This window comes from Lasioglossum baleicum, chromosome 7, assembly GCF_051020765.1.
Source record: "Lasioglossum baleicum chromosome 7, iyLasBale1, whole genome shotgun sequence".
NCBI classification, from domain to species: domain Eukaryota; kingdom Metazoa; phylum Arthropoda; class Insecta; order Hymenoptera; family Halictidae; genus Lasioglossum; species Lasioglossum baleicum.
Genome location: NC_134935.1, coordinates 5,448,448 through 5,474,211, shown reverse-complemented (window position 1 = coordinate 5,474,211; position 25,764 = coordinate 5,448,448). Strand labels below are relative to the sequence as shown.

At 39.7% G+C, this 25,764-nt stretch overlaps 3 protein-coding genes and 1 long non-coding RNA gene across 9 annotated transcripts in view; 3 read left to right on the top strand and 1 right to left on the bottom strand.

The window, feature by feature from the left end:
- The first annotated feature begins 1,556 nt into the window (after positions 1-1,556).
- Positions 1,557-8,454, top strand: LOC143210862 (uncharacterized). 2 transcript variants are annotated; one of them, XM_076428100.1, is made up of 5 exons: positions 1,557-1,916; positions 5,099-5,420; positions 6,671-6,904; positions 6,983-7,218; positions 7,280-8,454. In XM_076428100.1, exons 1-5 carry the CDS (start codon positions 1,871-1,873, stop codon positions 7,504-7,506), a joined length of 1,065 nt encoding a protein of 354 aa, XP_076284215.1. In that variant the 5' UTR covers positions 1,557-1,870; the 3' UTR covers positions 7,507-8,454. The 2 variants fall into 2 exon arrangements, with proteins under 2 accessions (XP_076284215.1, XP_076284216.1); XM_076428101.1 differs by lacking the exon at positions 1,557-1,916 and adding an exon at positions 1,933-4,068.
- Positions 8,455-8,593: 139 nt separating this feature from the next.
- LOC143210861 (uncharacterized) lies at positions 8,594-15,634 on the top strand. Of its 5 annotated transcripts, XM_076428096.1 has the most exons (7): positions 8,594-10,072; positions 10,532-10,805; positions 11,207-11,482; positions 11,835-11,929; positions 12,367-12,952; positions 13,478-13,684; positions 15,419-15,634. In XM_076428096.1, exons 1-5 carry the CDS (start codon positions 9,801-9,803, stop codon positions 12,680-12,682), a joined length of 1,233 nt encoding a protein of 410 aa, XP_076284211.1. In that variant the 5' UTR covers positions 8,594-9,800; the 3' UTR covers positions 12,683-12,952; positions 13,478-13,684; positions 15,419-15,634. The 5 variants fall into 5 exon arrangements, with proteins under 5 accessions (XP_076284211.1, XP_076284210.1, XP_076284214.1 ...); XM_076428095.1 differs by having other exon boundaries at positions 12,367-13,684; XM_076428099.1 differs by lacking the exons at positions 12,367-12,952; positions 13,478-13,684 and having other exon boundaries at positions 11,846-11,929.
- On the bottom strand, positions 13,947-24,729 carry LOC143210866 (uncharacterized). The gene is made up of 3 exons (XR_013009344.1): positions 18,230-24,729; positions 14,849-18,145; positions 13,947-14,538 (listed from the first exon to the last, which is right to left on the bottom strand). It is a non-coding gene; the product is annotated as an uncharacterized LOC143210866 (long non-coding RNA).
- Positions 15,695-25,764, top strand: part of LOC143210863 (uncharacterized) — a 33,718-nt gene continuing 23,648 nt past the window's right edge. The window contains exon 1 of the mRNA XM_076428102.1: positions 15,695-15,830. Coding sequence (XP_076284217.1) covers positions 15,737-15,830 — 94 coding nt within the window. The 5' untranslated portion in view covers positions 15,695-15,736. The remainder of the gene's footprint in view (positions 15,831-25,764) is intronic.

The following is a 25,764-nucleotide window of genomic DNA, read 5'->3' as shown; positions in this document are numbered from 1 at the left end:
TTCATTTTTTCAATGGAATGAGGTATTTTTTAATACATCAATCGATGCAGCTGGACATTCGTTATAAAAAAGTACTAACCTATGTATGTCGAAAAGTTAGTAGTTCAGGAGACATTTCAATTTAAATAACTCTAAAATACCATTACTGTCGTACTAAGACGTTACATAAGTAAGTAAACACTAATGGTATATATATAATAAGTAATGATATTTTAGAGTTATTTAAATTGAAATATCTCCTGAACTACTAACTTTGCGACATACATAGGTTAGTACTTTTTTTATAACGGATGTCCAGCTGCATCGATTGATGTATTAAAAAACACCTCATTCCATTAAAAAAAATGAAGATGACCTTCATATATCTAAAAAAATTACATGAAAAAAAAAATGTTGTTGGTATCTTATGAGCCCCATTTTACCATTCAACTTTGTCCTGCAGACATTTGACGTATCTTTAAAAACAACAAAGATATTCAAGGTGGTCAAGTTAGCTGGGACACCCTGTAGAAGAAGAACAAGTTGTAGCCAACAGGTTTTGTGTTACTATACATCAGATCCATGTCATGAACATGACGGCTGATAGCACATCACCCATATTAAAAACGAATCATTATGTTTCGCAACCGAGAGACAAGATTCTACTATCATCTCATCTCATTCGGTTTTATACAATGCTGTGAAAAAATGTTCTAAGTATACTCCTGCGAAATGTCACGTCCTTGAACCGCGATTCCATGAAATACTGTTTCCATCGTACATTTCAATACAGACGTTCTTTCCCATCAATAACTTTTTAATTGTACAATACTATTTTGAAAAATAAATTCGAGTAATTCTAACATTTTTTTCGTATATAAAGATACTGTAAAAGATAAAGATTTTTCGTTTTTCGTTTCTCGTTTCGTATTTCGTTTTTTTTCCTAAAAATTACAAAATGGCAGATTTGTACAACATTATCTGACTCCATGTCCAGCAAAACGTTGATAAAGCTGATTCTTGTCAGCGAAAAAGATATTTTTTCTCTCGACAGTCGCCATTTCCTTATTTCTCAAAATTATTAAAAAAAACGTACGTTACATTTGAAGATAATCTATTTTTGTTTAAGGTAATACAACAATTTTTTATCTTTTATAATCCAATCACTTTTGCCGGTGGGTGCAAGGTACCCAAGGCTTTGCTGGACCTGGAGTAAGATAATGTTGTACAACTCCACGATTTTATAATTTTATGTAATAAAGAAATATGAAAACGAAGCTGAAATGTTGCTTAATATTTCTGAAGAAAAATCTTTTCTCAAGGTATCTTGATGTAAAAAAAATTAAAGGTGTTTCAGAGAACAAGTAATGCTCTTCCTTCCAATCCTTGGAAGTCTGTCGATCGTTTACGAAATTGAAAGATATAAAAGTGATAGATTTGTGGGTTTCGTGAAGCCATACTTCGAAGTTCTAGGCTTCGTTGATGCGTTTCTGTATCAAGTAAGTAGACGTTGTAGCGTGATCACAGACGGCGGGAGGAAGCAGGAGCGAGGGAAAGGTAGGAGACTCGTTTGTGATACCTTTCTCCAAAGATGTGCGATCGACATCAGTTTCTTTCGTTCCCGTGTAGTATGCGCCGCTGGTGCAAAGTAGGACGTCGAAAACGGTTCGTTCCGTTTATTATTCGCGGAAAGTTCCAACAACGATAGCGAAAAATTATTTATATTGGATCGCTTCATTGTTACTGATCCGCCCGAGTCAGTAGCCTCTTCGGCGACGTAGTGTTTCGTGATTTTCGTAGCTAGGTTCATACGATTCGCGGTGTAGTGATTCGATGGCGGTTGCAAGTCTAGCGTAGAAATTCAACCGTGCAGTTTGTTTAGTTGTGAAACATGGACAACATCGAGCGAGTCGGTAACTATGAGGAGGATCTGGCAGGTTAGTGTCCCCTTTATCAAACTGCTGGCAAACTTCCGAAATTTTATTGATGAGAAATAAGCTCGGGAGCTTTCTGTTTATTTGTTGAATAACAGAAGAAATTGTTCAGAATGGAGGGATTGTAAGAACAAAAAGAGAAGCTAGTTTATTAAGACAATTAAAAATTCCATTCTACCGATAGGTTTTTATTTAAAGAGTCATGATTAGGCAAAATAAAAATTGTCTGCATCGATTGCAAGAGATAGAAACCAAATTAAATGTTATTTCTTCCCTTAATTATTTTAATGGAGGAGAAATCATGTATTGATTCATCTACTCAATTTTACTATAGATGTTTACTATAATTGTTTTATTGCTTATTGCTTATATTTTGAAAGAATCATTTCATAGAAAAGTTTGGTATTATTGAGGAGGGATATTAAAAATTTCATTGATGAATTGTCTAGTTATGGCGTTAACATGTAGCTACCATACGGGGGCTACGTGTGATTCCGTCATGCGCAAAAGTCCAAGGGCAATGCTGTTCAACCCCAGCCTCCAGAAACGTCGCATTATTAGATTACAGATAGTGTACATATACAGTGGGTGTACGAAGTATTCGCACACCTTTTAAAAACGAATATCTTTATCAAAATTCGACCCAACAGCTTGAGTTTCTTTGAGACGTTAAATTTGTATTTTTTTCGCAATCGCGAAGGAAAAAGTAGAGGTTACGTTTTTGAAATTTTTTATCTGTGCCTATAATGATACACGTTCAACACATCCTTGATGTCGCTGACACTGTTTCAACGGACGAGTGAAAGATGCAGTGGATGAACCCGGATGCCTACTTTTACTTTGAAAACAAGCTTGGCACGCACTGAACACACGGTTTTAGCGTACCTGTCTGAAACGCGCGCCGTTCGATTAAAATATTCTCCCGTTGATTTCATTTTTTGTTCAGTTCATTCTTTTGTACGTTCGCGGAGAACGGTCAGGCGAAATACAAAGCAGAAGCAAGAACGTCAGGCTCTGTTGCCTCTTCCGAGACTGCGAAGGACATTCGCAGGAAAGTTGCGCAACAGTGGCGAATAGACAGCGGACCTTTATGCAAAATAAAAATTATCTATCTGAATTGTAACAATCTGGAGCGAAATGGACATCCATTTTCTGTCTCAACGTGTGCCCATAATTATGAAAGTGGTCTATTTCACATCATATTATTTTGAACTAAATTAATTCGATGTAATTTTTACGATATTGTCGAAAATGAACCGTTAGATAGTGCTTGTTATTTCAACGGTATATGGAATCCATTTAGTGTTAATTATGAAGGTGGTCTAAGTGAAAAAAAATTTTTAAAAAGTTTATTTGAAGATAATCTATTTTTGTTTAAATTGGGTACAATCATTTTTTATTTTTTAGAATCCAGTCACTTTTACTGAGTGCAAGGTACCCAATGTTTTGTTACACAAGGATTTAGATAACGTTACCCAACTCCACCGTTTTGTAATTTTTAGAAACAAAAAAAAATATGAAAATGAAGCCAAGATGTTGCTCAATGTTTCGTAAAAAATCTGTTTTTGTAGCATTTTTATTTACGAAGAAGAAGAAGATTTACACCATTTTATTGGGCTTACAGTTTCGCATACCTTCTTAAAAGGTGAACCTGTTTAGAAACTGTTTGGAATGATTCGACTGGCAAAAACGAGGCATCGTTGACTACCATTTAGCGTCTCGTTTCGCTGGATTCTAAGCGTGCAGCAGCTAATGAAAGTGCGAATAGAAACGCTCGACCTCGACTTACTTTCATCGTCGGCGCGCGTTTGAGCTTCGAATGCAGCGCGCGGTGTGCAGTTTCGAAAAAGCCGATCAAATCGGGCTGTAGTGCATTACTTTCATTGAAATAAAACTAATGTGGAGCTACAGCAGACGAGCGACACTTTGCTCGGTGAAAGTAAAACGAATCGGTTTTTACGCAACGGCCACGATGACATAATATCCCGATGATCTAACTTTCTACCGCACGTGTCTAGAAACTGAACGGTTCGAAATAGTTTTGGCAATCGTGGTTTCTGGAATGTTCGATAAATCGAGATGTTGCTACAGACAATTTAAGTTGCTGGGGAAACAAACGATAATGTGAAATCAATTCTTCTTCGAATGCCTCGTGGTGAGTAGAGTGCCGATTTTATACATATAGTGTGTCCGAACGGTATTTGGACACATTTCCGATATACGAAAAATCAACAACAAAATGGTAATTAAGGAATACGAAGCTAACTTCCAGCTTGATTTGATTGTTTTATTTTGATTAGATGTAGCTAATAATATTTGAATGCAAAATTAAACATATACGTGTACTACGATTTTATACAGTGTGTCCGAACGGTATTTAAACACAATTCCGATTTACAACATTTACAAAAACCAACAACAAAATGGTAATTAAAGAAAACGAAGCTAGCTTCCAGCTTGATTTGATTTTTTAATTTTGATTAGATGTAGCTAATAATATTTGAATGCAAAATTAAATATATACATATACTATTTGAACAAATGTTGGAAGAAAGAGATTGAGAAATTGCTGGACGATTACGGGCAGCTCTGGAAGCCAAATTGGAAAACAATTGGCACACTTAACTGAATCAATTTGATCTTATTACTTTGGCCAACACTTTTGATTCGATAAACCGTGATTACGACTTGTGAATCATTATGTCGTACATCTCCAGGTGTGAGTCCCGGTGGTACTTATGATCGGGTTTGTCGAACAAGCCCGCACTCGTAGCACGTACCGCGTGTAGGCGATTTTACAGTATGATGCGACGAAATTCATTTGGTATTCAGAGCCATCGAATGGGGATACATCTGTGCAGTGGACGCACTACGAATAAGCAAATCGACAGAACACAATGTGTATCTACTCCTGTTCTGCTCACTTGTTCCGTGATGACAAATAGATTCAATCCTGATTTCACGTAGCTGCACTTCGACAATGTAGCTATTTCAAGAGATTGCGAATTACATTAAAATCTTCTGTAATTAAAATGCCAGCAATGTTATTAAAAGAAAAAGAAAAGTGTTGAGCTTGCCTCGGACATAACAGAGTCACAGTTAAAGACCGGTAGTTGTTATAAAGAAACAAAGAGGGTATTGGCAACAAGTGCTTCATTTTTACGCATTTCCGATTCTTTTTTTAGACGTTGTCGAAGAGAAACTGCAAACGCTCCTCAAAGATGGGGCAAACACTTTCATGGACTTCAAGTGGCTACAGCCGGAATTGCCGGCTTTCTTCGACGAGAAGAAGTTCCTCCTCGGCCAGCGGATGTTTTACAATAATGTTTTCACGATGATGATCGCCAAACTTTGCGGTCTACTCTCCTTGTTTGCTGTACCGTCGATCAGGAACGTTTTAGCGTTCACCAAACAGAGTGGCACGCTGTGCGCGTCCTTTCACAGATACGTATCCACCATTCTTCACACGTGGGTTTGGTATGGGAAAAGGGCTGGAATAGAGAAAGAGTAAGTAAATAGAAACCTGTAAACATTTGCACAGGATAATTACTTGTGTTTTCTGATAATTTTTGGCAAACACAATGTACAAAGAAAGGATTCACTTTTACTTACATAAGGACTTCTCGGGCTAGAAAGCACACGTTCCAAAAATATTTCTTTTGTTTCTCTCTGTCTGCACAAGTATTTGTGAAATTGATCATGGATACTTATATCACAGATACCATTCCTAGAAAATCTTTGGAAACGTTCCATTCGTTTACTTTCTATTTCCGTTTTTATCAGCCTCGGGTGGTTAAAAGAAGGATTTTAAAAAAGATTGCAGAATGCACCGATATGGTGACGTTCAATGTTGCAACTGCGTGACAGAAATACGCGGTCCAGGGGGACCGATGGATCATTGGCATTCGAGGAATCGTCCGGCGCATGCAGCTCCGCTATTTTAATCGGTTGATCGTGTCGAATGTATTCTCTGGTCCACGCATCACCGAATAAATATTATCTCGAGTCTGGGAAAATCTGATCCGGGTCTGGAAAATGATTCCTGTGAAATCCCAAATCACCTTTTTTAGTAAGCTTCTCGTCGAAGCAAAAGCTAGGGGTATGTCCACGTGTGGACGTAGCTTAATATAGCGAACTGTTTTGGAGCAATGATTGTTACTCAATGTTTATACACTATATTTATACTATAGTTATATTATTTATACTATTTATTCACACTATACAACCTCCTCAGTGCCGGATTAAGCCAGCGCGGGGCCCGTAGCAAATTTTATCACGAGGCCCTAGGCCCTAGGCTTTCTATCAGGGCCGCTTGCGTGCAAATGTAGCGCACCTTTTTAAACAGGCACAATGAATGCCCATTTTTTTTGTTTTAACAAAAATATCATTCATGTTTCGGCGCCTAACAGTGGTCTGGATTGGAAAATCGTGTGCCTTTCTGCCCAAAAACGAACTTTCTCGTATCGATACCTAATATATGAACATTGCTTCCCAAATGTCCACAGACCTCGGAAATGAAGAAAATAGTACAATTTAATAAATATAATAGTTGTAATGAACATATTGAAAGTAGGACATTTTAAGCGGAGTATTTTTCACGAGAAAAATAGCTTCTCTTTGATGCGGTGCCCTGACGTTCCCATTTAATATTTTCGCTGGCTTTTTGCTACGGGGCTTAAGCAGGCCCTGAACCTCCCCTGTTTGCCTTTTTTATTTTTTCTTACAAATCAACATAACTCTGATTCCATTCTTTGCAGGTTCCTCGACTCTTTGAAAATCGTCCGAAAAAAGCACTGTGTGGCGTTTCGCAAAAGTTCCGAGGCAGGACTCGGACGTGTCTCACAATTGGACATGGCGTTGGCTCAGTTCGGATTCATGGGATTCACCGTTTTGGCTGGAGACTATCTTGGGGTGAACAACAGTTCCGAGGAACTCGAGGGACTGATTCATTTCTGGCACGTTGTCGGCAGCATGCTCGGAATGGAAGACAAGTCCGTAGCGAGAAAAACTTCATTTTGGTCTTGCACTTTGAAAAATCGTGTGTACAAAAGCTGATTTTTATTCGACAGATACAACCTCTGCGCGGGGAATGTCGAAGAGACGCGCGCTCTTTGCAGACGTGTGTTGGACGAGGTATTTTTGCCGAGTCTTGCCAACAAGAACAAAGCTTTCACTGAAATGAGCCGGACACTGATAGAAGGTCTCTGGCCATTGAATCCGTACTTGGATTCGGATGCGTTCGTCGTGTTCACCCTCACATTGGCATCCTCGAGCGCCACCAACAACAATCATTCCTTGAAAACAGGTAATCGACATCGTTGCAATATCGAAATCAAACAAGGCTTAAAAACGGAAAATATTTTCAGACACATCACACCTGTCCTGGTACGGAAGATTCATCCTGAATCTTCAGCTAATGGTGCACAAATACTTACTGGCGACTACGCGGTGGTGGTCGTCACTTTTCCGAGCATACTTCAACGGTCAAATGCGAATGACCATGTACATAATCGAGAGACTGCCATTCCTGGCATTCTGGACCTACGGTATTAAGAATTCCTACGTGAACATATACAAATACAAAGTGATTTGAACCGAAGCAACGCGATCGTTGCGAGGCGTTACGCCATTCAGAATACGTAAGGTTGTCTCTCATTCATCGAATCCGCGCGAGAAATGCTTGAGCAAACATGTTTGGTGTACCAGTAAACGTCATAACGTTCGAAACGAACGCGAAACAGAAAGAACGTGGGAACCGTTGAGTTGACACTGAAATTTAACACGTTCTTACCGGTTGATAGTATTACATTACGGACGAAAACGCTTCATTAGGAGATAAGCATTAGCGATAAGTGTTCTACACGTAGTACCTGCGGAGATCACAGCGCTAATTAATTTGTTAAACGTAGTTTTTAAGTTGTTCGTGCGTTGTTAATGTTGGGGCTGTTGAAATGTTGGGATCGCATATTTAGCGAGAAGTAAGGGTGCGACACTAACTGCGAGATTAGCGAAGAAAGCTAATGTGAAAGCTGCTTTGTTGTGAACGTTTCTACTGTAAAAGTATGTGTACCTACGTACATTATTTTATACTGAACGCCTTTTGTTGAGAGATATGAAAGTATAAACACTGCATACGCGAGCTTAAACGAGAAATACGTGTTTTTCAGATATCGCGCTACACGAACTATGTAATAATTTAAAGGCATCTAATTTTGTACTGTAATATAATCGTTGACAATATTTGCAACTGATTCTGAATCTTGAATAATCCTGCAACTGTTTTGTAAATATCGCAGACCTACAATTCAGCGTGTAATTATTATTATTAGGCGGCGGATGGATAATCATTTACGAAGGAATTAACTGGGTGAAATGTAAAACAGTGAAAAATATAAAAAAGCTAAGACTATATCGTTACGTTGTTTTCAACGTAAAAAGACTACTAACGGGGACATGTTTATTTTGCGTAAAGATCCGCAGTCTAATTGTTATAAATACACGCTTCGTGTAGCTATTTTCACGATAATAAATTATTAAACTGTACGCCGATCCGCCTGGTCAATGAAACACCAGTGAAATCAGTTCCAAAGACAATGACCCATCGTCGACGCGTTGTTCACGTCGTTTCTCAAGCAGAACCTTAAAACCGTGGATAAACATAAAATTTCATAAGAGGCTGCCTTATCTCTCGCATCATGGCGTCTGGTGAGTCTTCCATCGGCAGAGAAAGCCGGAGGATCTCTTGAACGCGGAGATCGTAAAACTGTTCTCGAACTCTTTCGCGCGTTCAACTTGGACAGGTTGTTTATGTCATTCACAAGCTGGCTCTCTTTACGAACCTACAAATTGCTCGAATCAAATTACTTCGGAATTATTCTACAAAAACCACACGGGACAAAAAGACAGCACAAGATTTACAGGATTTGAATTTATTTTCACATCGCAATTGAAATTTTGTCACTGATATTATAATGACTTAATCACATATGCTCCGCTGTTCGGCGAACGAAAAGATTTCCTCGCGCTTTCGTTATTTAATAATTAATGAGAAGATGCGCGAAAGGTGTTCGGTGCAAAGAGGATTACACACGTACGAAGCCTCCGTCGAGATTGTGACTGATTAACTATTCGGAATATTCATTGTTATGGTGCGTGCGGAATCATTCGAATTTAGATCCGATCCACCCAGCAGAAACGTTCGTTACGTTTAATTAAAAGATCATCGTTAATCGAATCATAGGTCAGTATCTGAGACGAGTCGAACGACCGCCAGAGAAGCTTTGCATACGGAGTCAATTAACCTTGGAGTGTAGATACGACATCGCGACATCCCGATAAACACGGGAACAGATGTAGTCCGCGACGTCGAAATCGGTTGCGACACGAATGACGTATAAACAATGCGGTTCGTTAAATCTTGTTTTTCCGTGAGCGAATAACGATTCGCGCGCTATTTGATTCACGATAGAATTGCGCATAGAAAGCTTCGGAATCTCGTGCACCTCAATTACGGCTGCAGCGTAACAATGTAATTGCGCCTCGTCCTTGGGAAAACATGTTTTCCTTCATTTTCGACTTCCGGTCGAAATTATTCTCAATTGGCGCACGTGACGCTGCAACGATACCCTGTTGTTCTTCCTCTGTTTACTTAGTTGGGTAAACGGATCCTTAAATTTCTTATTTTCAAGCAACGAGTTTCATTGAAAGCTTTACGAGTAGAGAGAGACTGCGGATTTTATACATTTATCAGAAAGATGAGTTAGCGCAATTTAAAACCGACTAATGAACGTTTACTGTTGAAGTCGGCCGCTCAGAAGATATTTTCAGGTAAAACGGCCGACGAGTAGATATGCTAACGTAATTACTGAGAGCGGTAATTATCATTGAATGTCGTGCAACGAGAGCAACCGGAACAACGTGGTATTCAAAAGAAATGAGAGGTCACCTTGCAATTGTGGTTGGGAGGTGAAGTTCGGTTATGGCGTGGCAGTCACCCTCGCCATCTTCGAAGCTAAACGATTCTTCATGTTGATCCTGGAGATATTCGCTGAATGGCAGATCATTCGATTCGCGGGTGGTTTGCCACCTGTCATACTTACCTTGGTAAACGTCAGCGTGGGCCTGCCGACTGCTTTGTTCACTGTTCGCAGTACACGCGCGTAAGTTGCTCTTTTAAAAATGTCTGTTAATTGCCTCCGTCGGAAAGAAGGCGATACAGTGAATCACTATACAGTAAACTAATTGCTCTAACTTCTAAGAAAATATCCAAGTCGTATGATCTGATGTTATAAACAGTTCTCGTCCATTTAACACTAAACCTACCATCGCCGGTCAAATGACCGGTCCTACATTTTTAATTTTATAATTATTGAAATTATGATGTTGCTTACATGTAAAATGATTCGATAGATTTCTTTGTCCAAGCGCATATTGCAATAAAAATTGCACGTAATCTAAATGAATAGAGCCTTGTCGTTTTTATCAGCTAAAACGTTCTAATCGCTTTCAGTGCTCGATAGTTTTAGTGCTAAAAGTGTCCGAGTGTTACTGTGGTTCACTGTAGATAGAAATTCGTGTAGATACAATCGCTTGCTTATTGAGTTTCGTGAATTATCTAGCCGAAAGGAGCCACGTTGCTGCGCGGAGACCAGGCGGGTGCTGAGATGCTTGCTGATAGCAATTGCGATCTGCGCGATAATGAACGCGACCACTTTAGTCTCCATCGGGTATCACATTAGCCTCAGACAGGATTCGTTGATCGAAATTTTCAACAATTCGATGCGGCTGTACGCGAGCGCAGCGTCGTACAAGTACGCGATCGATGAGATACAGTTCATCTTCCAATGCTGCGGCCATACTTCCTACACAGACTGGTTCCACCTTGACTGGCAGGTGAATCCACGATTCAAGAAGGGTAACTCGCAACACGGTATAAAACACGTGAAAATGGAAAGCCCTTCGGGTAAACACAGTTTGTCCAGAAAGTTCGTGGAATGGCCTCCTTTTCGTTAAAGACAGTTTCATTCAAATATGTACGTCCATTAGTAGCTAATAATTATTCTATCTACAGTAGATCCAAAAAGTATTTCAACATTAAACTTCCAAAATTCTCAAGAGATTCTTAAGATTTCAATCTATGATCATTTCAGCGAACGTGTTACTAGAACATTTAATCCTGGAACATACTAATCATAAAATCAGTTCGAATCCTTGAAATTTGACTTTCGATTCCATTCCGAGAACTTTCCGGATGAACTGCGTGAAATATTTCATGGGAGATATTGTTCGATTAGGGCGTGGATTATGCATCCCGGGAGGAAATGGCGGTTCAAAGCAGAATATCCGACGAGGTATATAGGGATCGCGGTGTCCCATTCAGTTGTTGCAACTTGCAAGCTATGGCGCCGTGCGAGCACACAGAAATCCAAGGAGACGATGTGAAAACGATCAACACGAACGGCTGCACCGAGATCATCGGCCCTATCCTACTCAGGATCGTCATCGTTGCTTATGTTATGACGAGCACGTTGGTGATCATTCAGATCTTCCTAGTCTATTTAATTACAAAGGTGAACGATAAATTGCTGTATTAAATGTATACCTTTTTCTCTTACTCCCGCCTTTTATCACGGTTTCATGCATTCATGGTAAAAATGAGTAGATTAGAAGAATTGAGGAGCTTCCATGTACAGTAGGACCTTGATTAACCGGCTTGATCGAGAGACGAACAGGGAGGGAAATAATTAGAATGTACATTATATTCCAAAATTGTGATCGATGCAAATAATCTTTATTCAACGAAAAATCCATAGTCTTATATTATTAGTTTACCTGGATTTTAAGCAAACATTGGAAGCAATTTAAGTTATAAATCTGATTTGATTTTCTTGTTCCACTCGAATGGTTTCTGATTCTTTCTAGATGATTCGCAGGCTTTTGTGCGGATCGTGTCGTTGGTATCACTCTCCGGAGGCCTTCGCCGACGAATCCACCAGCGTATCGTTGGACAGCACAAGGTAATCCGATCGTGTGCTCATAAACAGACCCATTTTTTACAGCAAGAATAGACCGGTGTTCCATAAATCAGGATGGCAGTTTCAATTAAAATCGCATTTGAATGTAAGGGGTCGCCGATAAGCGGCGTCGGGTCACCGAGCCCGATTGTCAGCCATCCGTGGTCGCGTCGCGGATAAATCGCGTAGATCATTCGATCGTACCCTTGAAAACTACACACAGTAGAACCTCGCCCGTTGCGCGTAACGGGCCTGAAAACGCGTGCAAAAATTGAAGCGTTTCACCTCGGAGCGTGGCGGATCAGACTCATTCACGGCCCAGCGATTGCGTACGCGTTGCGGATAAAGAAAAATCTATTAGCCACCCATACGAGGTTGCAACGAGCGAGGTTCTACTGTGCTTGGATGACCGCGCGAATTGATCGTCGTTCTGAATTCAGTTCGGAAACGGAGGGACGGAACTCGAGCACATCCCCGTCGAATTGGGAGCGTCGTTCGCCGCGAGGAACAAAGAAACCTGATAAAAGTCGCAAGAGGAAGATAAAACGGGTGTCGTCGTCGTCGAGACACGCTCGATCTAAAAATACAGCGAGAGAGGACGCTGACACGACTTCCACGGCGACGGAATCCTCACCAGTGAACAAACCTTCTTCCGATCGAACCTGCGTAATTCTCGCCGCAGCGAAGATCCGGCCGAGCGCCCACGAAGAGCACACGATACGCAAGAAACTTATTTCATCGGAGGAAGCTCGTTAGGAGAACGGAACAAGAACAACAAGAAGACCTGGCCTGGAGGGAAAAGAAAGATCGAGCAAAACAACCGACGATCTCGTTCAAGGTTCCCTGGATCCCATCGACGACGCAAATCATCTCGCCGTCCGGTCGGGCTTGCGATCGTTTACCGAAAATTTATTGCTGTCTAAAAAAAGAACTTGGGCAAAGTACACGAGAGGGATCGAGACAGTCGACTCTGATTCCACGAGGAACAGCTGGCTAGCACGATGCCGGATTACCAACGAAAAACAGGTGCACCCTGTTCAAACCTGTCACGGTTATCGCGAAGAAGCTTTAACGCGGCCACACGCTCGCGGAAATCTGCGCGGAATCGATCGGCATAGCTGTTTTAACACTTTCACTGACAGCCATGCTGATACCTCTGCGGAGTTCGAGATCACTGAGAAAATTTTCGGTTATCTTTGGCATCGCGAATGTTTTGCCTGTCCGGTGTCAGTTCTTTCAAGAATGTTGCAGTTCATCTTAACACTAGAACTACTGTATGCGCCAAAATTGTTTTCTCTTACAGTTGAAATCACAAAAATGTTGTGAATATAAGAATAAACTTTATTATCCGAGCAAGTGTTACAATAAATATCGTAGAGATTCGAACGAGTTCAGTCTTGTTATTGTATGTTATACACAGTTTAAAACGGAGTAATGTTTCTGGAATAAATGAAAACAGCTCGAGCTTCTTTGAGATATTAAATATTAGGAAAATTGCATTCAGATGGAATCGCGAATGAGATAGAGCTTATGTAAGTCCAAATTAAATAGATCCGGGGACCAGCGACCGAGGATTAACATGTGTCACTTGTGTTAATATGCGTGCGACATGCCAGCCAAAGTGTTAATATGCCTGTCTTTCCATGGAAAACTACTATAATAACGAAACGACACTCCGATATCCGGATCGGTGCGACGACAGAGGAGTACTACGCTTCGCTCGCGATAGCGGCGAAATACTAATTGCAATGATTAGAGGTAAGCTGCAAGATCGAGTGGGACCGCGTATGGTGGGGATCGTCGAAACTTGCGTTAGTAATTCAAAGATCGTTCGCGGTGGAACAGTGCGATTCGAGACATCGCGCGAAACGCATCTCGAAAATCCTGCTCGTCTATTCTAGTGTTTCCTTTTTTCTTATGAACGCAAGTTTGTAAAGTCTTAGGATTTTTCTGCGTTTTACTTGATCGAATTTTCGCTTTGTAAGGTACGGTATATTCGTTAGCCAACGCCGACCCAGTTTCAAATTTTCGATATGGCTGAAATGAAAGAAAATCGTTTGTGTTCATAATTATGAAAGTGGTCTGTCATTATTTCTTGTTTCGAGATATTTAAAGGAAAAGGATATTAACACTAAATGAATTCCATTTAATAAATAATCAGCACTATCTAACGGTTTATTTTTGACAATATCGTAAAAATTACATTGAACTAATTTAGTCTAAAATGTATAATGTGATGTGACCGGTTTTATATTTTTCGTCTTACAATTATTGAAATTATGAAGTTGCTTACGTGGAAATTGATTCGATAAATTTCTTTAACCATAAAAGGTATTGTTTTAAAAATTGCACAAAATCTAAATAAATAGAGCGTTGTCATTTTTGTAGGTTTAAAATGGCAACAATATTTCTCTGTCCCCACGCACTTCGAGCAAGTGTTATCACGAAGTGCTTGTTCTGTCTCTTAAAAAAAAAGTAAAGCCTCTTGTATGATCGATGAAAGTCGATAACAGTGATAGGAATTTCCGGTTTCATAAGATACACTTGGTCAGTGAACGTGTTCCCATCATCGACTTGTCATTTCTGGGCAAATTGAAATTCTTGAAACCAATCTGAAATTGATTAAAAAACATATACATTGGAAATGATTTTATTATACTTGAAATGATTTTATTGCACTTCGATTTTATACAATTACTATACAAAAAAAAGTTTCTACCTGAATTGCAACAAACTGGAGTGAAGTGGAAGAAAACAATGTACATACTAGTATTTTTAAATCCCGCTAATGGTTTTACTCGTTTAAATTACACCTACTCTATTCTTGTCATAAATGTCAAATTCGAACGAAACCGAGCGAGAGGAAGAGAGAGAGGATTATTATTTTACGAGCTTATACAATGTACATAAAGCGAGACAAACCCCAATAAAATTCACCGAAGTTGAAAAAATTGATTTCTATTCCCGTCGTGAGAGCGCGCGAACCTGCAAGTTTCGTGAAACTCTCGATCGGTAGAGATCGGGAACGTTCGTGTGCGCTTCGTTCGCATTCGTGGCCGTTCGGTTAGTCTCGGCGGTGATCGGTCCCACAGGCGGGCGTTCGGTTGGTTTACGACTAGCGACGGCCCCAGTCAGCGAGTATCTCCGTGTCAGTGTAGTTCGGCGTGGTGTCAGCTGTATTTTTTTTTCTCTCACTATTTCGTCCTCCGCCACTCCGTCGATAGCATAGCATGTGCCCACCAGTTCACAGCCACGTATACGTTTACCTGCCGCATTACCAGGCCCATAATAAACTCGTCTCTTACGGCTACCGTTAGGGTCGCCGGTAACATTGTGCTTGTACGATTTGTTTTACCGTGACGAGACCCGGCATTACCATCGAAATTCGTTTCCCACCGTGAAGGGATCGTGCGACGGCCAGGCTTTCTTACTTAAAGGAAATAGTCTCGAGAGGTGTGCAGTGATAGCATGATTTTTTCTTGGATATTCCAGTGAAATAGTTCGGGATCGGCTGTATCGGGTGGGCGAATTCGCACGTGGCCTAGAGTGGATAGTGTTGACGCGAGTCGCAACGCCGAGCCACGTATTTTCCGTCCAGTTATATCAACGAGCCAGAAAGAGGTAGTAACGGCAACAGCTTCTCCCGGTCGACGGACGAAAAAAAGAATCGAGTGAACGGAACGGAAAGATCGGGGACAAGATACGAAATTGCGAGAGCAGAGGGACAGAGAGCACACACACCGGGGGCCAAACGAGAGAAAAAGACAAGCAGAAATCTCATTTCAACCGGAGCAACCAGCCACAAGCAAGATGAGCTGCTGCACGAGTGCACCGATCGTAACCCAAACTTGCGAGACACTGCTGAGCAAGTGCGAGATACCGATCATCGACCTCGCTCACATGGGTAAGTCTATTGTGTTCGTATTTCGAATTTTTTCACGATTCTTTATTCACGCGTCGGTAACGGGTGCCAACGCGCATGCGCAATTGTTCTATACTGAATCTACGACTACGACCCGTGCGAACACGATCGCGAATTGTCACAAAATGTCGCGGCACTAGTCAAAGATCGATCTTATCGAATTTCTTGCGACAAGAAAATGGCGTTCGAAACCGAACCGTGTACAGTGAAAATCGTGTACAGCGGTTCTTTATGCATTTATGAAGACATCGATTGGGTGAGATATAAAACGGTAAAAGATTAGAAACATTTAAGAGTACTTTGATGTTGTTTTCAATCTAACGAAGCTGTTAACCCTCATCTGTCCCTCATTTCACGAACTGAATCTGTCCCTAGGTGTCAAATTGACACAGTAATAAAAGATCGATGAAATAACAAGGTAAACAATTATTTTTCGGAGTATTTTTAATTCAAATTTATGAGTTAACATTTAAATCTTAGATTTCTCGGTTATGTGATTTGTATTAAAAAAATAAACGACGCGAAGTTTCGGGAGAAGTTTACCTATAAATAACAGAATAACAACTGTGTCAAATTGACACCAGGGACGAATGAGGGTTGAGGGATGAAATCAATTTTTATCTTATCATTTTGCATAAAGATCCAATCCACAGCCTAGTAACAGAATAGGAGTTTTGACAAAAATTCAATTACCAACTTCTAAAATATATTTTCGTAATCTATACAGCAACTACAGAAATAGAAATTAACTTTTATCATAAAAGTGCAACAGAAATCGACTTCGCATTCAAAATCGTACAAGATATGCAATAACGCACAATTACATAATAACACTGTAAAAAGCAATTTTGTATTTGGCGAAATATTCTTTGTTATAAATAGACAGCGGATTTTATGAATTTATGACAAAAATGAGTAGGTGTAATTCGAAACAGTGAAAACATTAGTAGAATTTAAAAATGCTGTTATATTATTTTCGACCTATTAAACATACTAATTGTAAGAAAGAAAATAAATTTTCATTTCACTCCAATTAATAACACTCCAACATTTTTATTTTGCATGAAGATCCGCTGTCTAGTTATAAATAACTTTTCGCAATCGTCGTCGTATTGACTTCACTAATTTTTGGTAATTAATGTGGTTCAATGTTTATCCATGCCATCTGCAGTGCTTTTTAAAATTGATTTTTATTCGATGTCTCAAATTTGTTTAATTTAAAAATGTTTCTTTCCATTTTATAAATTCTAAACCGACTCCAATACATTATGTACGATTTTCACTGTGAACGACTGTATCCAGACAATCCAGACACACGCATGTGCACGCACACTGGTGCGTGGTAAGGGTAGACACATGTTCGCAGGTTAGCTGAACACTTGAATGACTCGATATGTACGACTGAACACACGAAAGTTCATGGTTACATCGGTTCGCGTTCAGCAAGAATAAAAAAAAAAAACGAGTTCAAAACAACGAGCCAAAAACGACCGTGCTGCAAGTCGAACAGGTTTTTGTAACTGTTAAATGCCAACAGGATAAAATCGTGAACTCTGCCTTTATCGTGATAGTCGAGTTCGCGCGTTAGTGAATTATTAGCGGCGCTTTCTAAATATACGTGTGCGCGAGGGATCAAAAACCGTTGCCCTTTGCCGCGTATTTTTAACCGCTTGATTATCGCGCAGAAATGTAATCGACCAATGTTTTCGAGTATTTTGTCATCGGAAAGTTTCTCTCAAAATGTCCCATTTTCATCAGATATTTGTATATCTATCAAGTCATTTCGTTTTTTCAAGGGAAAAAATGAAAGCCAATTTTTTTACCATTTCCAAACAAGTTTTGTGACATTTCGTTCTACGTTATAAAATTTCTGTTTTCTATTAGCAAAAAATTGAGTTATATGATTTTTCACGACTCCATTTGACATGAAATTTATACCGAATACAAAATGTTGGTTTTGCTTATTGGATGCGATGATAAAAAAAAATACTAGTAATGATATTTAGCTATTTGTGTTACATACGAGTTTCGATCCGCCGGTTGAGAACATTTGAACTATTCAAAGTGTGACGGAATTTTAAAGATTGAGGGGGTGACGCTGTTGCGGTTGCTTGGCAACGAGACCAGGCAACTGGCCAGACAGACAAGCGGACCATCGGCAACAAGGTTCGGTCGTTTCACAGTCGGAGGCGCCTACCTCAGCCCCGGCAATCCGTTGAGGTCAGCGCCGATCTTTCACAAAGAAGGGCCCCTCCCTTATGCGCCCTACTCGATTCGCCTAGGCCAGTGCTTTTCAGCTGTCGAATAGAAATGATAACAGTGAACCACAGTAATGTTCGAACAGTTTTAAAAGAACGATAACTTTTTTTTGTTGTACATACCGATTCGTAAGCTATACTGGAAACAAATTCCTTTAGCCACAGATCGATGTGGTCGTTCGTTGGAAGTAAATTCCATCATAATTGACAAATCATTGTCTAGTTGAACAATACAAGTGTCCATTAAACGTATCTTTTATTTATCTGATTTCAACCCTGTTATCATAACTATTCTCTCCGTTCAATGCTACGCGTGCACGCGCAAACAAAGCAACATGTTGCGAATATTGATAAAACATACTGATGCGCGTGTATGAATCTTCTTATCGGATATAATGCACTACTTGCTGTTGACTAGCTTTCTAGCAGATACTGGAAAACGGAAAATTAACACTGAACCTACCAGTGTCGGTCAAATGACCGATTTGATCATTTTCATTTTACAATTATTGAAATTACGAGACTGCTTACGTGGAAATTGATTCGATAACTTAATTTGTCCAAGCACATATTGTAATAAAAATTGCACAACATATAAATAAATAGAGCCTTGTCATTTTTATAAGCTGGAACATTTTAATCGCTTTTTGTGCTCGGTTTAGTGTTAAACAATATTCTCTCAGTGACTGCGAAAACTTGGGGTCTGCGGAGTCATTACCTGAGTCACTGCCACGTTGAAAAAATTATTCGTTTATAACGCTAACCGTACCACGACCGGTTTCATATTTTTTATTGTTCAATTATTAAAAATATAAAGACGTGTCATAAATTTATTTATTCAAGCACATGTTGTTATCAAAATTGTGAGAAATCTAAACAAGTTCAGTCTTTTGTACTTGGTACGGTTAGTATATAGTATTACCTATTTTATCGTATTTCTTCGATGTATACAGGCGACACTAATTTTAAATTTTGTGTGTGTGTGTGTGGAAATAATGTTTGCAGCGAATGTATTCTGCCAGAGGTGGACCTGAAGCTTATATGTTCCCTTCCATTTTCGCTGCGAGCGAATGTATGCGCGGAACAAGTCGGACGAAATATCTCGCTCGTCTTTGTGCCTGTAACTCTGTGTTGGATAATGATTTAAGCGGTCGCAGTGAATGCCACCGAGAATAATGGATTGGCGTGTGCGATGCGATACAAGCGAAATGCACGACGCGTTTCAATCCGCGGCTCCGAGCCCGTGAAACGTATCTCCGTTTCGTCTTTCTTCTCGTTCAGGCCGGTTCAACAGTACGTTTCGTCTCTGTCTGCTCCGTGTGCGCGTGCGAGTACATTTCGAGTCTGGGCGACAGGCCAACGACCACACGACTCGCGAACGGAGGCAACACTGGCCTAACCGACCGAAAGAGCCGCGCCGCAGTCATCGAAACGAGTCCGCTAGCTGAACAAAACTATGTTGGCATTATATTAACCCTTAACACTCGAAAATACTTCTGCTGAAAATGTTGAAAATGTTCCAGTTTGATTGAAAACGGGACTTTCCAGGACTTCCAGAAATTTTGCCAATTTCTTTCCACTTCGTTGAATATTAATTTTTAACATATTGTGAACAAGAATGCTAATTTTGTAACGCAACAGAGTGCACTTCATTGTAAAAAAAAAGAATAAGAAATATTAAGCGGTATCATCAGGGCACCTCGAAGATGAGAAGCCATTTTTTGACGATAAGTGCTGTCTCTGAATGTCTACCTATTCGTCCTAGTTACAATTCTTGGTAAACCGCATTAGTTTTTTCATTTTCGCGGTGACATGTAGGAAGTAGTACAAATTTATCAGAAATCGACATGAGAAAGTTGACTGTTCAGCCAAATGGCACCAACTCCTTCGATCCGGACCAATGTGCGCCGTCGCCTTTTCGAAGCAGCTCGAGATTGGGATCACGGATCGACTCACGGAAATATCGCTCAGCCGTTAGTCATCGATTATGTAAATTGCGGCTAATACGACATAACACTTTATAAGTCACTCGCACACTTGGTACGTCAGGCTACCAAACGGTCCAGACGAGCCCAAGTGCTCTCAATAGAATGCAGAAGAGTCCAAAAGTCTTCCTTTCACTCTTGTAGCAAATTTTTCTGTAGATACAGGTTTGTCATTCTTGTAAGTCGAAGCATTTTGATGACAAAGTTTAGTAACTGGGTAAGAATTTCAACAAAAATTAGCTAATTCCCCCACCCAGGACTTATGCTCTATAAAGGGCTAATTGTAGTTGCATTGTGGATCCCCTTAGTCATCGGTGCTTCCTTTGTCTCGTGCAGCATGGTCTCGTACAAGTAGATATATGCACTTTGGCATGCCGTTGTTTTGCTTGGTCGTAACCACTTGTTGAATATTCCTTTGTGTCGTGCATTTCGCGTACAAGTAAAACTTGTAAGTTTTGAAACGAATATTTTCCACTAGTCGTGGTCGGACGGATTTTGAGGTTAGTCACGTGTGGTAACCTCCTTTGTTTCGCTCGGTGGTTTCGATTTGCATGCTCGACTTTATTCAAATCGCAAAATCGCTCAACTGTCGCAATTCGAATCGGTAATAGTCGCGAGTTATCAGTACAACCGACATCCGACCTTCTTCGAAACGTTTCCTTTTGAGTGGCTTCACGACTTCCTGCTGCCTGCTTTATCAGCAATTGCGCAATAGCAATATCTTGCTTACGTCATACATTCGAAGGTACGTCTCCCTTAGTTCCATGAAATCGAGAAACAAATGTTGACTTACGTTGATTCGCGGAAATATCTCGCTAATAGGAAAACGCTTTCTAATTTTAGCGCGAATTCGAAATTCTTCGCTTCTCCCGAAATAACTTGCAAAACAATAGCGACAAGGGTCACCGGAGTAAATAGTGGTAGCCGAGGATCGAGGTTAAATAGTCCGCGAGACCGTTGAAACAAGTTGTAACGGACAATATGTTACGCGGACTTAAATTGACCCTAACCTAACTCTTTTTCCTTTACTTTTCTGTCCAGGCAGAAACGACTTCGTTAATAATTTTGAACGAACGTAAAAAGTCTCAACTTTGTCCCGTTCGTTATCACACGTGTCCTTCGTTGCGTGAAACTATATTCGTGATTCGCGAAGGATAATGAAAACACACCTGCCCCCCTTTTTTGCGCTCGTATATTATTAAGTCCACGGACACGGCTCGTCATTTTTCAGCGATGATAACCGTGTAAGTCGGACAATGGAAGACCTCGTGTCTTCCTCGTGAATTTCAATATAGTTTCAAAATATCTAATTTCTTATTCACAACACGAATACGTTCGATTATTTTTTCGTTTATTAACAAAGCAGAGAATTACATGTACATATCTAACATGTTTGCAGAAATTCTCATTATAAGACTATAAATAAATATATTAGCGAGTAAAGAATGGACATTCAGAGAAATTTTGTAATATTTTTTAGAGGAACATTAACAAATTGTTGAAAGAAACACAGTAAATGGCCGGTTGACTAAACGAGGATTAAATAATTTGGTGAATTTGGAGAACGAAACTTTTAGCATGCGGATTCGTCATGGTAGCGCGGATATTTTTATGAAAATTTGATTCAACCGCGGAGCCTTGAGCTTTGCTCGTGTCGCTTGAATTTTTTCGCGGGCAATGAAAAGATTCGCGACCACGCCGTTCACTTTTCGCGTTGCGTGCCGTATGGTTCTAAAAGCGTGGCGCGCATGCGCTTGCACGCACGTGCCTGCCAACCGTGGCCACGATACTCAACGATGCGAATAAGCGAACGCTTATGCAGACGATTGATAGACCTTTGAATATTGCGAAGTTTTTCGCTGGTGCGTTACGTCGCGTCGGTGCCACATTAAAATTGATTATTGGGTGCATTAGCAGACTCCAGGAAAATCATTCCTCATGCAATCGCACACGCGTGTGTCTTCTGACACACGTCGTTCTTTCCAGGAACCCATCTTGTTGAATTTTCATGCAACAGCTCGAGTACACAGCGTTATCACTATTTTTAGCGGTAGTTAACAGCACGGCATAGTTTCGTAACAACAATGTTATTAATTGAGGTGATACGAGGCTCTGTAATTTAACGTTATGTTATTTTCTATACACACACACACAACGCGGTTAACCACACGAGCCTGAAGACATCCTGTTTACGTGAACACGTACAAGGAAAAAATTTGTGTAAAACATAGTTGGCGTTTAGCTACATATTCGTTTTGTTCAAATCGTACGTTTACAGTGGTACCGAAGAGCGTTAAATGACGCGTGCATATTCAATTAGTTAGTCATCAGCAGAGGTGGGCATTATCTGGCGAAAAAAATATTTGAAATACTATTTAATATTTTATATTTTATTTTGCTTAAAGAAAATAGTATTTTAAATAAGATACACAATTTCGAAAATAAAATATTTCTATTTTAACAATCTAAACCTCAAAATAAAATATTTCTATTTCAACGATTTGATCTCCAAAATAAAATATTTTACTTTTTGCATTGTTATAATACTCTGAGAAACTGCATAAACATACAGTCTATCTTATCGTTGAGAAACGATTTGCACTCATAAATGTATTGAATTCGAACCATGATTTTCAGCAATAATACTTTAAAATTGAAATTGAAAATAAAGACAAAATATAAGTATTTTCAATATCCTTCAAATAAAATACTATTTTCAAAAAAATTACTGCCTCAAATAAATTATTTTATTTTAAAAGTTGTACACATACTTTTATATATAAATAAATAGGATTATTTACTATTTAAAATACTATTTTCCCCAGCTCTGTGGTCATCAACCAGTTAAGCACTTAATTGGTCATTCGTATTAATTTTATCAGTGCTGTGTTTCGTTTTCAAGTATCCGTAATGAGTTTCCATTAGTTTTACGATTTTCCAATAGGAATATCAAAATGATTTGAAGTAGAAGTTGGAAATGGGTACATGGTTACTGACGCAATTCGTCAATCGGTATATAGAAAAGTTGAAAGCACAGTCCACGCCGAAACAATTCCAGCGATCAATTGCTCCACACTAATCATCGCGAAAGAATTCGGTCGATAGTGTCGTGTCCGTAACGGGAAAAATACCGTGACTCGCGTTTCAAAACGATTTTCAAGGAAGCCGCTTCTTCCTATGTCTTGTTTGCTGTTCTTCGTCGTCGTTTCGCTGATTTCTTCGTTTCAAACAAACAATTTTCTGGTATCAGTTGCAAGAAAAGAATATTATTCATACATAACATTCACAAAGAAACATCTTGTTTTCCTCAAACTTCAATTCCGGCAACAGTTATAGGGACTCCGGAGGTTTTCACGTAATCGTGCTGACCGGTCGTGTTCAACTCGGTGCGCGTAGTGAAATAAACATATTTTTAACTATCGTTCCCCGTTATCTTCTTTGCTAATTCGTAAACATGATACTTTATCGAAATAATTTTTTTCCAAGTCCATATTGAATTACTGTTTTCGCACTGCCACCGATTGCCCCCCGTACTGGACCAGATATTTCGTAAACATCTCGATTCGAGTTACCGTATTGAAAGATTTGAGTCGCGAATAGAATAAAACACGATTCTTAGTGCAATACATATTACAGTATTTTATCTGCCCAGGGACAATGATCCGCCAGGGATACTATTCTTTGACTTTTGCCGAACGTAGAAAAGGACAGCGGAGCTCGAGAGGCCTCGGACGCCGAGAAGTGTAAACATAATTAATCCAATAACAAATCTTCTTTATTTTTTTATTATTTATCGATGGGACTTTGGCCAAAATATTCGTGGCATTTTTCTAATGGAATATGATATAATTCCAATTATATTTACTTGTGTAGTGAACGATGAAAGTTTTCGACGCAAAGAAGGACAGCGTATGGGAAAGAAACTGTTCGAAACTTTCACCGTTCATTAAACAAGTAAATATTATCGGAACAATATCATATTTGGTATCATTTTCATTAGAAAAATGCCACGAATATGTTGGTGAAAGTTTCATAAAAAAATACTGAAAAATAAAGAAGTTTTGTCATTGGATTAGTGTGATCACACTGATATACAGGCCTCTCGAGCTTCTTGGCCCCTCAAGGGGGTACACCCCGCAGGAGTGGGGATAGTTTTGGTGCAATTGTCGGCCGGACATTTGGGACATTTATCGATAAAATACTGTATTTGGTTCGAAATTATCTACAAGTTCAATTATATGAAGAACCCTGTGAGGACACCAAGCGAAAAAGTATAAACTAGTTTCAGTGAGATTTTGTTTTCTATCGGCTTCATTGCGAAAATTGTTTCGAGAGTGGAGCATGCAGAAAAGTATTGCATCCAGGCCACCCGTACATATATATATAATAGTTTTTTGTACTGACTAACTTTTACCAGCGGTAACCGCTTTTTCGAAGACTTTCTCTCATGTACAGACGCCCAAAGTCGCCGCTACGAGACTACGGCGACGCACGGAGTCGGTTGCCCCGAATTCGTATCTCCAAATATCGCGGCAACACATTTTCTCTCTCGGAGGACCCACCGAGTGCTATAATAACTCGCACACTGGAGAAGCATGTCCACGTGCGCCTATATAAGAACCGCGGTTAATTCTCGTGACGCAGAGCGTGATGGAGGCGCGGAATGCGCACAGCACGGAGTGCTCGGCATCTGGAGAAAACACGTAGGCAGCAGCCATTGCAAAATTTGCACTTGCGCAAGCATTGTGTGCCCGTCGATATATTTCGCTCCAGTCTTCGTTCATTCATGCTTCAGTCCTTTCTAATTCTCCAGTATAGACTGGTGTGAAAAATAATTGCGGTATTCATCAGTTTAAACGTTCGCCAATCAGAGCGCGGCTACAGCGGACGCATTGCGGCGACAAATGTCTGAAGTGAAGGAAAAAGTTCTTTCAAGCGACTCTTTCATTAGAAATTAAATGTCTTCAAAAGTATACGATCTAAAAATTCATCTTAGTAAACTTTTTAATAGCAGCAACAACTGTTTTGAGGTTGTTTTGAGGTACACGCGTTAGGCGACTCACCCTGTATAACAAGTTGTCGGCAGATATGAAATTGATGTACTTCTAACATTGTCCTTTATACAGCTGTCACGTTCACGAAATCGGCCGTAAAGCAAAAGTTTACGTAAATATGCAGATTTCCAGCTATTTCCATTCGCGGTGACTAAACTTAGATTTAGTGCGTATCGTCACAACTATAAAACACTTCTTATCCATTTCTGACATTTCGAAAGGTGTCTTTGTACACGTGGAACGGAGAAAGAGTTAACACGCGTGTGCAGAAATGTTCCAACAAATATCGCCGCCTGAATGTAAGAACCGGGTAACTTACAATTCCTTATTTTAGAGAAATTGATGAAACAGTATTTTAAGGTTTTAAGATTATGGAAGGGAGACACCGTTATTTTAAATGTAATGCCAATATCTGCTTATATTTCTTTATTTTAAGTGGAACAATACATGAAAAAACATCATTTTGGATTAACAAAAATTTTAAAAAAGTCGAGTTGCCCACTTATAACACAAATAGAAATCTGTATTTATTTTTCATCTACTTTGAACACTGCTTACTAGATGTTGTAGATTACTTTGATAGGTTATCCAGTTTTTACATTTAATTCTACCTGATTTC